The sequence below is a fragment of the Ochotona princeps genome, chromosome 10, assembly GCF_030435755.1.
Source record: "Ochotona princeps isolate mOchPri1 chromosome 10, mOchPri1.hap1, whole genome shotgun sequence".
NCBI classification, from domain to species: domain Eukaryota; kingdom Metazoa; phylum Chordata; class Mammalia; order Lagomorpha; family Ochotonidae; genus Ochotona; species Ochotona princeps.
Genome location: NC_080841.1, coordinates 41,560,311 through 41,576,555, shown reverse-complemented (window position 1 = coordinate 41,576,555; position 16,245 = coordinate 41,560,311). Strand labels below are relative to the sequence as shown.

General features: G+C 41.6%; 1 protein-coding gene across 2 annotated transcripts in view; it reads left to right on the top strand.

The window, feature by feature from the left end:
• The first annotated feature begins 14,380 nt into the window (after nucleotides 1-14,380).
• The window catches only part of SIPA1L2 (signal induced proliferation associated 1 like 2), a 100,301-nt gene continuing 98,436 nt past the window's right edge, over nucleotides 14,381-16,245 (top strand). For both annotated transcript variants that reach the window (XM_036495152.2, XM_004578534.4), the window contains exon 1: nucleotides 14,381-16,110. In XM_036495152.2, coding sequence (XP_036351045.2) covers nucleotides 14,637-16,110 — 1,474 coding nt within the window. In that variant the 5' untranslated portion in view covers nucleotides 14,381-14,636. The remainder of the gene's footprint in view (nucleotides 16,111-16,245) is intronic.

Sequence of the window (16,245 nt, the reverse complement as noted above, 5' to 3'; positions counted from 1 at the left end):
TAAAATTTTTACTCCTAGATAAGGACAGAGCAATGGAAACTGTCTTTTCATGTCATTTTGTAGTGTTGGCCCTTGCCACTGCCTAGTCTTGCAAATGTGTGAATTTTTAATCTTAGTAACTTGAATTTGGATGGAAATGATGTTCTGCACATCATTTTAGCTAGTAGGAGCCAAGATGCATTGTTTTAGCTGTTAGGAGCCAAGGATAGCTGTAGAAAAGCTTGAGAGAAGTGTTCTTTCCATCCTCCCTTCCCTCCCCGACCCCTTAAAAAAATATTTGTTTGAGAGACCGAGCAACAGGGTGGTGGTAGTAGGAAGGCACAGAGAAAAAACTTTCATCTGTGGTTCACTCCCCAAATGGCTGCAACCAACTCAGGCTGGGCCAGGTTAACTCCCACTTGGGTTATCTTCTGCTTTCCCACTTCCCCAGACATATTAGCAGGAAGCTGTTTCTGAAGTAGAGCAGTTGGAACTTGGCAACCGTGTCACAAGCAGCAGCTTAACCCTTGGTGCCACCATACTAGTCCCAAGTGGTATGTTCCTTTCCGTGAGCTGCGTGCTGGCACCCTAAGCCATACTCACATGTTTCTTTATATCCAAGAGACACGTCATTTACACTTCTGTCCCAGCCAGCATATAGTAGCTTTACAGGTTGAAAAGTATATGCTAATGAGTGAAAATATAGACTATGGTAAAATAAAGCAACAGTGAAATCTTCCAAGTTCGGTTTTCAGTGTGAACCCAAGTTGGAGGTTTAAGAGTTATGCATGATGACTTTGACTCATTTAGTTTGTTACTACTAATGGAAGAAGAAGGAGTTCTAGTAACAGAAGTTTAGAGGGCAAGGGTACAGTTGGGGAAGGCTTATTAGACTTTTTTTCCAAATTAATCATTTTCAGTAATCCCATGTTGAAGTAAATAGTAAAAAAGAACAGAGGCTATTAATATCTGGGGACTCCAGTAGGAAATCCATTTTCTTCCTAACTAGTAATTTGATCTTACTTAAATTATGGGTTCCTAAAGTGAGGGTGTGAGATCTCCCTTGGGCTCTGATGTTATGATTGTGAGTTAAGCAGTGAGTAACACCCAGACTAGACAGTGCTCTCTGCATGGGGAAGAATGTTTCTTTCAGGCAGAACCAAAGGGATCAATTAAATGTTATTGTTAGCGGTTTGTGGACATTTCACTGTTGTTACCTGGTGGTGTTATTGCTGGGATCATATCCAGTCAATTCTGCCAATGACATGCCTGAGATTCCCTTAGGATATTTGGTAATTAGCAAGAACCAACTGGGAACACAGTGCTACTTGATTGTGAGCCAGATCTGGGCCTAGGTCTCCCTGCTGATGTGTGGCTGCAGAGGCTGCTTGCTCTCTGAAGGCCCATGGCCAGATTGTTCCTCTGTGAGTTTTACAGAGGGCTAAAAGGAGAGCTGGGAAGAAAGAGAAAGGAACTCCTCTGCTTGCCTGAGCTCTTTCATAGCCTCATGACTACCCTACCTGTGAGTGGTGACCAAACACACTGGCGTCACAGGTAAAGCAGGCCTTGAGAGATCCTCTTCTGTGATCCATAGTCATAGCCTCTCTCCCAGACATAGGTGTGGAGGGAATGCCATGTCTGATGTGACTCCTTGTCCACCCCTCCTTCTGAAAAATCAGTCGAATAGTAGGATTAGCTTGTCCAGGCAGGATGTGTGTCAGGTACTTGTACTCAGATTCTGAAATTAGAAAGACTTTCAAGCAGCAGTTATGGAGGCACATCAGGAAAGCACATTAACAAGTGTGCACGCCACTGGTCTTAACTGTTGAAGAGTTAGACTTGGACATTTTTGGATTCCAAGGTCCTGGGTTAGCATGCGGGGATAGCAATACAAGCATGGGGAGGCTAGGTCTGCTTTTTCCTGTAATACAGTCTACTTTCATTGTCTCTTGGTATTGCTGGTACAGAGAGTAGACGAGTCTTGGATACTCCTCAAGGATATCAGGAAGCAGATGAGTCCAGAACTTTATATTGGTATTCGTATTTCCAGTTACAGTTTCCCCAACAACATGATCTTTCTGATTCACCTTGCTCTCTGACCTTCTCATTAACCAGAGTTTAAGTGGACAAAAGAGTTATTTCTGGATGAGGAGAGAATAGCATTAGCCAAGGGTTGAAGAGTCCCAGGAACAGTTCACAGTACCTCCACCACCAAGGCTTCCATGTGCTCTGTTACCAAATAACAGTAAGGCACATAGCTTGCATTTGTGTGGTGTTAAACACTTGTGAGTGCTACTGCCTACGTGAGTGTGCTGGACAGGTGTTATTCCCATGTGTAGGTGAAAGTGAAGTAAGGAGAGTATGAAAGTGTCACAATTAACAGTGGAATCTCTGAAAGATATGACACAAGCTCTTAATTTTCAGTCCCTTAATGCTTTCCACCACTCTGCCGGCCTTGCGGTGGAACGGAGATCACCTGAGATGTACAGTGTTAGAAAACATATTGAAGTGTAATACATTAATATTCTAGCCAAAGCAATTTCCAGGATATAGGAATAACTGCCAATATTGTTTTCAGTAATCACCACTAAAACATGTAAACCAACAGTAATCTAATGTTAATATTAATTTCCATCTGTTTTAAAAGTTATTTATTTTTATTGGGAACATAGATTTACAGATAAGGAGGCACAGAGAGAAAAAGATCTTCCATCTGCTGGTTCACTCCCCAAATGAATACAACAGTTGGAGCTGGTCTACCATTATGAAATGAAGAATACATACATTTTATGTAAATGGAACATAAATATTTTTCATTCAGGCTGCCATTTGTTTATTTCAAAGGCAGGATGACAGAAGAAGAGGAAAAAGAAAGGAAGGAAGGAAGAAAGAAAAAGAAAGAAAGAAAGAAAGAAAGAAAGAAAGAAAGAAAGAAAGAAAGAAAGAAAGAAAGAAAGAAAGAAAAGAAAAGAAAAGAAAAGAAAAGAAAAGAAAAGAAAAGAAAAGAAAAGAAAGGAAGAAAGAAAGAAAGAAAGAAAGAAAGAAAGAAAGAAAGATCTTCCATATACTGGCTCACTCATCCAAGGAAGTGCCTGGCTGAAGCCGGGAGCCAGGACTCAACTGGTAGCTGAGTCAAGGCCAAGGCAGGGCTTCATCTCAGGCATTCTGATACAGGATCTGGTATCCCAAGTGGGACACAGCACAACACCTGCTATGCTGCCTGACCCTGCAGAATTATTTTTTAAAATATTTTTCTATTTATTCTATTCAAGGAAAAATGTAACATACATATGTAATTATGCATATGTATAGAAAAAAGCCAAAGAAGAAAGTGGAAAGCATGTATAAGGCTTAAATATTTACATTTTTAACATAATTTATTTTGTGGTTTATATAAGGTTTTGTATATGGTGTTCACATATTGTGTTATGAATTCCCAATGCCATGTGTATTCAAAGAAAAAGTGATGGGCTGAATAGTATTGAGTGGGTGTGATGTGTTAACATGCCTCATTCTTGTGATCCTGGGAGCAGTACCTTTATATACAAGTTTTCTCTTAATTTTTTGGGTTAACTTTTCAGGAATAGACTGCCTATTGAAATGATTTAATCATTTCAGTGGCACTTAATATGTAGTACATTATCAGTGCTCAAAGTGTGGTGTTAGTTTACAAGTTCTTGGGGGACCCATCCCATAGACCCTCCCTGGCATGCAGTGTGTGTGTGGTGTGTGTGTGTGTGTACATGTGACACACATATACACTTTTGTCATTTGCTTGGCCTGAGTGGTGTCACCCTGTTCTATCCTTATTTTCTGTGACTTATTGTGTGTGTGTGCGTGTGTGTTTCCCAGCTAAGCTTCCTGAGGCTCAGAATACTCTAATTCATCTTTTATGCTTTCTCAACTCCCCGGCATCTAATACAGTTCCTAATGGAACTGAATAAGTTTATTTACTCAGCACCAAGATGGTTTTTTTTGTGAAAATAATAAACCTCATAAGGCTGTTTGAGATACGCATGGTAGCAGTGCAGAGATGGCTTTCAGTGTGTGTGAGTAGTGAATGGAGTTTGTTGTTTACTCTCTGTTAAGATGACTATTTTTAAAACATCAAATACCAGACTATTGTATGGATTGGCACTATTTTCTTTTCATGTGCTTTATGCTAAGTTGAAAGGAAGCATCTTCAGTTGTGATGACTTTGTGGTTTACTTGTTGCATTTCAACAAAGAACACAGTGAAGCTGGCTGTTTGTGCTGCTTAGTTCTCTTTTCAGTCATGTTGATTGATTGTAGTTTTGTTGAACAGAGTGACAAATCCTTTGCGCTAGGAGAGTCTTCACTCCTGATCTAATAGATAATAACATTAGTGAAAAGAGAGTTAGGGAATTGCTTCTCCTCAGGGCAAACAACAGGAAGGAGCCTTCATCATATTTTTAAGGTCTTAGTCTGTCCATCTTTTATTGTAAAATGTCCATATTCTTTTCTTTACTATGCATTGTCAGAAAACTTTCGTTCAAAGAATAGAACAGATTATCTTTTTGCTCCCTAGTCTTAAGTCAAAATTCGTTTCTTCTTTGCCCATGTTTTCTTTTGACATGAGTGCTTCAACTTCAATTATTTATTGGAACAGCTGACTTCCTACTGGGTTGTCTGTAATTCAGGGGCTGAGTTATTGAAAAGATGTATTAACGGATAACCTCCTGAGGGAAGGAATTGAGGGCTATCTCTTTTTACTTCTTCCACAATTAAAACATTTTACATGGGCCCGGCGGCGTGGCCTAGGGGCTAAAGTCCTCGGTCTGAAAGCCCCGGGATCCCATATGGGTGCCGGTTCTAATCCCGGCAGCTCCACTTCCCATCCAGCTCCCTGCTTGTGGCCTGGGAAAGCAGTTGAGGACGGCCCAATGCATTGGGACACTGCACTCGCGTGGGAGACCCGGAAGAGGTTCCTGGTTCCCGGCTTCGGATCGGTGCGCACCGGCCTGTTGCGGCTCACTTGGGGAGTGAAACATCGGATGGAAGATCTTCCTCTCTGTCTCTCCTCCTCTGTGTATATCTGGCTGTAATAAAATGAATAAATCTTTTAAAAAAAAACCATTTTACATGAAATAGTCAATACCCACAGTTGTTCCTCTTCTTTCAGGAAAAAAAAAATAGACAGCTGGATTGGAAGAGCTGCAGCTGGTACAAACCCAACATCCATTCAAAATACTGATTTCTTAGATGGTGGCTTTGCTTGTGCTACCACAAATTTGATCCCTTCCGTAATCTTAACTAGAAGTTGTAGTAGGGTATAACAGTTCACATCCCATACTGGAGTGCCTGGGTTGAGTCCCACTCCATTTCTGAGTCCGGCTTCCTGGGAAAAGCAGCCCTTGAATTCCTGCTAACTGGGGGGGAGACCTACATTGAGCTTCTGGTCTGGATCAGCCTGGACTGATTGTGGACATTTGGATAGTGAACCAGTGGATGGAAGCTCTCTCTGCCTTTCAAATAAAAGAAAAAAATACTTTTTTAAAAAAATGTGGATGTCTCATTGTGATTGAATTATGTGGATCGAAGTAATCCCAGATTGCTTGCTCATTGCCTTAGAGTGACTTAAGGAAGACGAAAGAAAGAAACAAAGCAAAGCAAGGGGGAAGAGGAAGAAACTACAGCTGGGAAGATTAACACCTTTGGGTGATTTTGTTGCCTTCTAAAAGTTTCTGTTTGTCTTTTCCTGAAACATCCTAAACACCGTAAATCAGATACTGCTTTGTGTTATTTGTTGCATGTGAATCAATTAACAGTCATCCTATGTGGGGGGTGTGTGTGTGTGTGTGTGTGTGTGTGTGTGTGAGAGAGAGAGAGAGAGAGAGAGAGAGAGGCAAATTTATAGAGAAAAGGAGAAACTGAGAGAAAGATATTCCATCCACTGTTTTACTCCCCAACTGGCTGCAACAACCTTCTGAGCTGAGCTAATCTGTGGCCAGGAACCAGGAGCTTCTTCCACATTTCCTACATGAGTGCAGGGTCCCAAAACTTTGAGCCATTCTCTGCTGCTTTCCCAGGCCACAAGCAGGGAGCTGGATGTGAATTGCTGTAGCCAGTACACGAACTGGTGTCTAAATGGGATCCCGGCATTTGCAAGGGGAGGATTAGCCAATTGAGCCTTCATGCCACAGTCATCCTATATAATTCTAAAAGACTGACTTATTTATTTGAAAGGCACAGTTACAGAGGCAGAGATCTTCCATCTGTAGGTTCTTTCTCTTTTTTGTTTTTATTAAATAAAACAAACATTTATTAAATTGTGATAAAAACATTCCATCAAATTATAAAACCTGAGTAAGAAAAACAAACGGCACATGCTTAACTGTAGTTGACATTCAAAATTTCTCTTAATAGCCACAATGGCCGGGGCTGGGCCAGGTTGAAGCTAGAAGCCAAGGTTTCCCACATGCAAAGGTCCAATCATTTGACCCTCTCTCACTGCTTTCCCAGAGGCATTAGTGAGGAGTAGGATCAGATGTGGAGCATCCAGAGCTCGAACCAGCATTCATACGGACAATCCCGGTGACCGCTTAACCCACTGGGCCACAACACTACCCTCGCCTGTATTTCATAAACATGACTTTTTCATTTCCCTTGCTGTTTTGGAATCGCTATGTTTTATACTTATTTTATATGCTCGGTTTCATTTTGTTTATCAGTAAATATTTACTCATATTATTTTTTCCTAGCATTGCATATGGGATAATTAATAAAGCAGCATTATTTGCATTTTACAGATAGGAGGCTCAGAGAAGATAAATAATGCTATTGTGCTTTCAGCTAACATGTGCTAGAGTGGGATATTTGCTGAGTTGCCCAAATGCCCATACATGTCTATCCCATCCCAGAGCTTAGAGTTTAAAGGAAGATCGCAGAAGAATAAGTAAGTTGGCATAAAACAACTAGGTGTAATTTATGCTGACAAACAAGATGCAAGATGGTGTTGGGCCTAAAATAAGACCACTAAGAACTCACCTGTAACTTGGGAAGGCTTCTGGAGAATATGATGTGTGAGCTGAAGGCTGATCATTAGCAACTGTTATTGATAGGTGGAGAAAGAAGTCTGGGAGAATATTTAGTGAGGATGGCGAGAGCCCCTGGGACAGAAAAATGAAGCTTACTAAAGACAAACATAGTGTTCAGAGATAGAGCAGCTGGATTAGTGGCAGAGCAGATACTCAGGGACCAAATCAGGATTTGGGCTGCCCTAAGATGCTAGGATATTTTCTGAGGGGTATTTGAAAGTATTGGAAGGTTTTTTTTGATAATCTGTGGAAAAACCTGTGGTTAGTGGTTCTAACTGTGTTGATGGCAGTTGGTTGAGAGGGGTATGGCTATGAGGAACACATAGTCAAATAGGCAGGTCTTGGCTAGGGTGTGGGCTGTAAGGGGAAGATAGTATAAGCACTACCTGTTTGGCTTAGGCAGCAGGATACAGTTCAGTGGGTGGGCAACATATAAGCTGTCCAAATTGCAACCTGGAAATACTGAACACTGAGACATGTTTGGGCTTGTGAATAAAGATTGGTGAGTCATCAGCATAGAGATGGCGTATGAAACTAGAAACATTGCACAAGGAAATGTGTAGGGTTAGATGACAAGGCAATTTAGTGTAAGCTCTAAAGAATGGCAACACTAAATCTTTTAAAAAAGGGGGAGGCTGTGGCGCGGTGGCCTAGTGGCTGGAGTCCTCGCCTTAAAAATGCCAGGATCCCAGTGGGTGCCGGTTCTAATCCCGGCAGCTCCACTTCCCATCCAGCTCCCTGCTTGTGGCCTGGGAAAGCAGTTGAGGACGGTCCAAAGCTTTGGGACCCTGCACCTGTGTGGGAGACCTGGAGGAGGTTCCTTGCTCCTGGCTTAGGATAAGCACAGCACCGGCCATTGTGGTCACTTAGGGAGTTAATCATCGGACGGGGGGATAGTCCTCTCTGTCTCTCCTCCTCTCTGTATATCTGACTTTTCAATAAAAATAAATATTTAAATATTTAAAAAAAAAAAAAGAATGGGAACACTTCAGAAAGGCCAGAACAAGAGGGAACAGCCAGGAGCCCAAATGGAGGGAATGGGGAATCTAAACATGGAGTTAGGATATATGTGGACACAAAACTATGGAGTGCTTCGGTGTGTAGTCACTGCAGTTTACATAAATGTGCATATATAAAAGTGAATGACAACTAAGTGTCAAGCATGACTAAGTGGAAAATATGACAGGCCAGGACTCCTCTAAAATAGGGCTTGCTACTATGTATGAGTAGAGCCATCTAAGAACCCCGCCTAACACTCCAACACACCTTTGATTTGGCTGTCTTACTCACCCTGAGGGACAAGTCACTGCAATGTAAATTAATAATATGAGATTTTCCTTGAAACTAAATCCTTCAGCCGCTTTTTTGCTTTTTCCAAATGTCCTGCTATACTCCCATGAGGAAAAAAATCCTTAACTATACCCAGAGGACATTACTTGATGCATTCCTCCAAATAGAAAAAGTGAATTGACTTGAAAAGTTAATTGATCTTCTACCAGTGTGAACTTCCCATCAAGAAAAGGTTTTGTTCCCCACCCTAAATCATAGTTTACCCCTTCAGAATGAAACCAGAAAAAAAGAGAGTTCTGGTCATTTTTATGTTCTCATTTTTATGTCCAAAACTATCATGGGTATTACCCCACTTACTCAGAATGAAATGTCCAACAACTGATTTCCATATCCAACTCTAACAAAACTTAACAGTCAAAAATGTTATTATTGAAATTTCGTATTACTTTATAACCATTATAATTTAATAGCAGACACATTTTTGAAGACAATTCATATCCTTGATTGGGGTAGTCTGTTTGATATCAAGGTGAGTTCACGAATTGTTTCACAGCAATTTAGTCATAACGTCACTTAATATCAGGCTGAGTGTCTGCAGTCACCTTGGTCCTCTTGTACATGTGTCTCTGGTGGTCATACCTCAGGCTCTTCTGTCGTCTTATTTGTCCACAGATGAGTTGCTAAAAGTGGGGTCAGTTTGTTCCTCTTATTTCTTGCCTAATTACATAGGTTAGTATTCAAGCTGATGGAATACTAGTAGAGAAAATAAGTGTTTTTACTGTAGTTACATTTGCATATAAACCTGCTATGTAATTTTCATCTTTTTTTTTCCTTGAATGGGGCTCATCATTTGTGCATTTGGTAGTTTTTCAGTCCATTTACCTTAGCTTTGGTCCTGATAAGTGTCTGAGTTATAATATTGGTCTTAAACATTCACTGATGTCTAATGAAAAACATTGGAAAGCATCCTATTTAAAGACAATTATGCTTAACATATGATGTTCTGCATTTTTTAAAACCCTGGAAAATTATTAACAGAACCAATCAGATAAAAATAGATTATTCTTTCAGACTCTGAACCCCTTTCATGTATCTTACAGTTGTTGGTTGTTGTATTCCCTATCTTCTTCCTCACTTGGTGTCACCCTCTACCTGCCAGGTCACACAAGTTTCATTGTTTCTTAAAGTGCTCTCGGAGGGCTGGTGACAATTATTGATTTTTGAAAGTGATAGAATCTGATAAAATATAATCATTATTGGAAACCATAGCACTTCTGCTTTCTGAGGAAGAATACTATGGCTTTTTTGGTGGGCCACTGTGTGTTTGCCACTGTAAAACTACCCTAAGCCAATTTCACAATCTCTTTGAAGGTTGAGATGGTAGTAAGGTCCCAGAGAAGAAGATCGGAAGTAGACTCCCAGTGTTCATGAAAAAGAACAAGGTGGGCAGGGGCGGGGTGTAACTGCACTCCCTGCAGGTTCATCTCCACTGTGGATGTAGGGCAGAGTGCCTTGTTGACCAGGCTCTTTGACTGGGTGGTTTCTGTGTGACATTTGGTTGGGAGGTTCACAGGCAGGCGTCCAGAGCTCCTGGTGAGTGGCTCTCAGTGCAAGGAGCTCTGCAGACAGCTGTTCTGCTCAGCTCAGAAGGGCACATGGACTGGTGGCACAACTCGCTGTTTAAGTATCCTAGTTGCTTACCATGTTTGGGAATTGTCTTTAGCCTCAGAGAGGAAGCTGCTGAAATGTTTTGACGGTGAAGTATGACATTCTTTGCCATCTGTACAATTACCAGACATGTCTGTAGTCACCACATTGGTCTGCCGTGGGATGTCGGGGTAGGAAACACTCTCTTCAGAGTGATATAGTAGTTGAATTTGTGCTCCTGGTAACCAGCTGTGAGGATTGGAGACAAGGTCTTAAAGCAGATAGTCAGATAGTATCTTGCAGAATGTTGGCAGCCACCTGTAATGACCATGTTTCTGAAAGGTGAATTTCTTTTTTGATTACAGTATATTCTGTAAATGCAAATATTTAACATTTAAATATTATATTATACAGAGTTATTGTCTAAAGTATCTGTTTAGTCATTTAGCAATTGATTTACTAATATCTGTTGAACATCTACCACATACTAGAAATTGGTGCATATTGCTGGTGAAATTGGTGAGCCAAACAAACTTAGTTCTGGACTACAGAATTTGTTAAGTTATATCGAAGGTCAGACAGTGCTGGTTCACACACTGTGGGGGCTGGGCCAGACCCAAGCCAGAAGCTCCAGCTAGGTCTCCCACGTAGATGGGAGGGTCCCAAATTCTTGAACTGTTTATTATCTGATGCGGCCTGCTGTGCACATCAGCAGGAAACTGCATCTGAAAGTGAAGCTGGGTGTTGACCTAGGCACTGCATATGACATGTGGGCTTCCCAAGCAACCACCAAACCAAATACCACTCCACACAATTTCCTGCTAGGAGAGGTCCTCACAGATAGAAGCAGGAAGTCATAGCAAAGGGGTGATGGGAAGTAGAGCATGTCACGCAGGTATCCTGGGATGGGGAAGACCAGTGTGATGGTCTTAGTGGACAGTGTGATGGAATTAGTGGGCAGTTCACAGAGGCTTTGCTGTGCTTGGGGTTTAGCTTTTTAACCTTCGTGACAAACCTAATAATAAACGAAGTACAAATTCACCAATTGGTAATTTCATTTGTTATTTGTTGACTCTGTCTTCTACTTCTTCAAGAGATCCATTGAATAAACATTTTCTGGTTTTAATATTGTCTGTTAAACAGTGAGGAAGTTTGAACTGTATAGGGATGTGAATGTACAGAAGACAGATTTTTTCCACAAGGCATCTGAACCCAGTAAATTTTTACAGCTTCATACTTACAATTAGTTTTGCCCAGACTAATTACTTAGTGTGTATCTTACCTTTTCTAATCCTGGTTTTAATATTTTATGGTTTCTCTATTTTCTGCATGTCTTAATTGGTGGCTTAAGTTCAAGAGCTTCCCTGCAGGATGTGACAAAAGGGTTACCGGTGTGAGAAGATGCTGGCTCCTGTAACTGGTGAGGGCCAGGCTGGCAAAGCTGGCAGTGTATAAACTGTGCTTCTGGTCTTGGATGTTTTCTTGCTCCCACTCCCCTATGTCATACAAATACTGCTACATGTGTGCTAACATCATGGAAAAGGGAGAAAAGTAGAGTATGTCCTAAGTTGTTTTTGTTTGTTTGGCTTTTAAAATTTACTTATTTACTTAAAAGGCAGAGTTACAGAGAGAAATGGGGAGACAGAAAGTTTTTCTATCTACTGATTTTTTTGTCTACTGATTCACTCTCCCAAATGGCCACAAAAACCAGAGTTGGACCAATTCTAAGCCAGGAACAAGTAGCTTCCTCTAGGTTTCCCAAGTGGGTGCAGTATCCCTGCTGCTTTCCCAGATACATTAGTAGGGAGACGGATCAGAAGTGGGGCAGCCAACACTCCAGTCAGCACCCATATGACATATTGACACTGTAGCACTGATCCCATATCCTTTTTAACTGACGTATTATTTTATAAATAGGAATTTCAAAGCAGTGGTTAAGCTGGGATTTGGTTTGGTTTGTTTTTTGCACTTCATGCATTATTTGTGATACCACTTTCAGTTGGGGCTGATTTTTTTTTTTTTGTATCTTCTTATAATGACTATCAGACTTTTCATATTTTCCCATTCTTGAGTCGCTTTTTGGGAATTTCTTTTCTTAGGAAATTGCTTCCTCTGAGTTTTTAGATTTGTTGTTATAGAGTAGCTTGTTATATAATTATTTTGTGCTTCATTTGTTTTCACATTTCTTAAATATGTGCCTATGTCTTCCTGTTTGAATAATTGTGCATTAATCTGACTTTCTCAAGCTTGAGAAGATGTATACCCATCTCCCTATTTCCTTACTATTTCAAAACTAGGATTTACTTTTGTTTGTTGTTCTTTTTTCCCCCCTCCCTGTAAATTCAGCTTTTTACCTGTTCTCCAGATGTACATTTTATTGCTTTGTTTATTTTTCAAGATTTATTTGATTTTTTTTTTTTTTTGAAACCAGATATACAGAGAGGAAAGACAGAGAGAAAGATCTTTTCTCCACTGGTTCACTCCCCTAAGTGGCTGCAAGGGCTGGTGCTGAGGCAGTCTGAAGCCAGCAGCCAGAAGCTTCCTCCAGGTCTCCTGCATCAGTGTAGGGTCCCAAGACTTTGAGCCATTCTCCACTGCTTTCCCAGGTCACAAGCAGGGAGCTGGAAGGGAAGTGGAGCAGCCAGGACATCAAATGGGCAGCCAGTCCATATTGGATCATGGCACATGCAAGGGGAGGATTTAGCTACTAGGCTATTTTGCTGGGTCCTCTCATTAAAATTTCTTAAGATGGTGAGTTCTGCATTCCTGATGAAATTCCCTGAAGCTGTGGGTTGGTACTGGGTGCTGGGTAGGGTAGGCACTGAAAATGTACAGATGGGTAACTGAAAACAAGTTTTGAATTAGTGACTATTATGAATTCATGTAGTTCTTTGGCAGTCACTGACAACACACTTTGTTCTGTGCTATTCGCAACATAAATATCAACAGAATTTACTGGTTATGTATAAGCATAGTACAAATGAACCAAAACATTTCAGTGGAGAAAGGTTAGGTAAAATGTTTTGTACTCTAGTTGTCACTCTTTAGGTTTCTAAGAACAGGTTTGGTAAAAACCTGAATTGTACAGGAAATACCTATAATTCAGAGTTATACTTGATCTTTTTCAGCATAATATCTAAGTACAAAAGTCAGATACACTCATGTTTCTTACCTGAGAACTGAGATTGTGTGTGTCCTCTTCTAGTGTGTCTGCATCTGACTGTTCATTCTCCTTTTGTTTGTCTCATCCTAAAATGTTTCCTCAATTAAGAACAGTTCCTGGCCATAGATAGCATGTTGTCATGCATAGATAACTGCCATCATCAGAAAATATAAGTCACATCACAGACTACCACATGCCTCATTCTGTCCCAAAGAGCTCATTGGCGAGTTCTTATGCTGTGTAGCTGGTTGGGATTTTAACATTTTCCAACTGAATTGTAGTTATTTTCCAGGCTTTGGTGAAGGGTGAAGTAGATCGATTTTATTACCTTTATTACCATCATAATTTTCAGAAGAAATAGAGTTGTTCTTTCAGTCTTATACTGACAAGTGAGATACTCATTCTGTCATGACTTGGGAAAATACATAATCCCTAACAATGTTTTAGTCTAATTAAAGATAAAACAGAAGAAAGATATTTGTAGTCAAAGAATTTATTAGATTGAATTTCTACCAACACACAGCCCTGTTGCACTGTTTATATGTTTATGGGTGCTGTATTGTATCCCACGCATTTGCCTGTGGCATAGTGAGCTAGGAAGTTGAACTCTTTCTGACACCAGATCCTTCAAGAATCCTTCCTACTTTAAGGGGGGGTCTCTGTAGGTTGTACTTGGATTATAAACAGTCATTGCGCAGACTTCCATGCTAATGCCTGTATTGATCATTGTGCCATGAGACATTATGAGTTTAAGCATTGTGAAAGAAAGTACAGTCATACTAATGTTCAAACACATTATTTGCAGGATGGCTTTATTACGCTCAGAGCTAATTTAGTGAAAGGTGGTAAGATTATGTGATTTAAGTCAGACTACATGAATAGTTCATGTGAGATGACACGGAAAGGCATAGTTCATGGCTTAGAGGAACTTGGGATCAGTTAGTGAGAGATTGACTAGTCAACAGCTCTGTTGGAGGTAGACCTGTGCATGTGTGTGGGGTAACAGAAGGGAGTTTTGCTCAGACATAGGATACGGACATGGGCAGGAGACAGCCATGTAGGGAAGGAAGATAAGATGTATCTGAAAGAAAGAACAGTGTGACTGTACTTAGGAGTTGTGCAGTTTCATGACAGCTTGGGGGAACTGGATGTGGATAGAAATGGGACAGAAAGACTGATAATAAATTGTACTAAAAATGTATTGAGATTTAACTTTGTGAATTACTAATAGCTGTGTTTTATTGCAGGTGAAGGAAAAATCCACGATCAGGTGTCTTAAGAGATGCTTTTCAAAAGAACAGACACATACAAAGTTATATTGCAATGACTGTGAAGCAAGTTGGTTTTGGTGAAACTGCGTTCTGAAGATGTTGTTTGCTTTTGGTTAAAAAAATAGACAAAGCCTTTGTATCTGCATTTATTATTGCGTTACAAAGAACAATGTAATTAGATTTATGTACATCCTTCTGTGGGGTCTGGGAGCTTCTGGCCTTGCTAGACATGAGTGACTCCAGGCAGTCACAAGAAGACAAGCACAAACTCAACAGAGCCTCTTCAAAGTTTAAAGATTCTCCCAGAATCATGCAGTCGGATGATTATTTTGCTCGAAAGTTTAAAGCCATTAACGGCAACCTGGGACCTGCTACTTCTTTAAATGCCTCAAATTCCAGTGAGGGTGGTGGTCCAGCCAATGGTACCCCAGCTGTGCCCAAAATGGGTGTGAGGGCAAGAGTGTCTGAGTGGCCTCCTAAAAAGGACTGTTCCAAGGAGCTGACTTGCAAGACGCTGTGGGAAAGCCAGTCTCAAACCAGCTATGAAAGTGTCTCCCTCATGCACAACGGGCAGAGTGACCAGCGTGATGGGCAGCCAGAGGATCAGCTTGATGTGGACTTCATGGAAGCCAAGTACACCATTGGAGATATCTTTGTTCATTCTCCTCAGAGGGGGCTTCACCCTATCAGGCAGAGAAGCAACAGTGATGTCACCATCAGTGACATCGATGCTGAGGATGTCTTAGACCAAAACGCAGTCAACCCAAACACTGGGGCCGCCCTGCACCGGGAGTACGGAAGCACATCGTCCATTGACAGGCAAGGCTTATCTGGTGAAAACTTCTTTGCTATGCTCCGAGGGTACCGAGTAGAAAGCTATGACCACAAGGCTATGATCCCTTTTGGGTTCCCCGAGTTTTTCCCCTGTGACCCTGCAATATCCCCCAGCCTACATGCAGCAGCACAGATCTCCAGGGGAGAATTCGTCCGCATCTCAGGGTTGGACTACATGGACAGTGCCCTCTTGATGGGCAGAGACAGGGACAAACCTTTCAAACGGAGGTTAAAATCAGAGTCAGTGGAAACGTCCCTGTTCCGAAAGCTACGGACTGTTAAAAGTGAGCACGAGACTTTCAAGTTCGCATCAGAGCTGGAGGAGGGCCGCCTGGAGAGGGGCGTGCGCCCTTGGCATTGTCAGCGATGTTTTGCACATTACGATGTCCAGAGCATTTTGTTTAATATCAATGAAGCCATGGCTACAAGGGCAAATGTGGGGAAAAGAAAAAACATAACAACTGGGGCTTCTGCAGCATCCCAGACCCAGATGCCCACGGGCCAGACAGGCAACTGTGAGTCCCCCCTGGGGAGCAAGGAGGATCTCAACTCGAAAGAGAACCTGGATGCTGACGAAGGGGATGGGAAAAGTAATGACCTTGTCCTTAGCTGCCCTTACTTTAGAAACGAGACTGGTGGAGAAGGTGACAGGCGTATCGCACTCTCCCGGGCCAACTCATCCTCTTTCAGCTCTGGGGAAAACTGTTCCTTTGAATCGTCTCTCAGCTCTCACTGCACCAACGCAGGCGTCTCAGTCCTGGAAGTGCCACGAGAAAACCAGGCCATTCACAGGGAGAAGGTCAAGCGATACATCATAGAGCACATTGACTTGGGAGCCTACTATTACCGCAAGTTCTTCTATGGGAAAGGTAAGGAAGTGCTCTGCAGGTCTGCACTTGGGTCTCTGTGATTGTTTTGGCGGAGCTGGGTGCAATGTTTGCTTCATGACACGGCCTTCCCTACAGGTCCACTGGGCTTGAACTTGTGGCTAACCTTGGTAGATT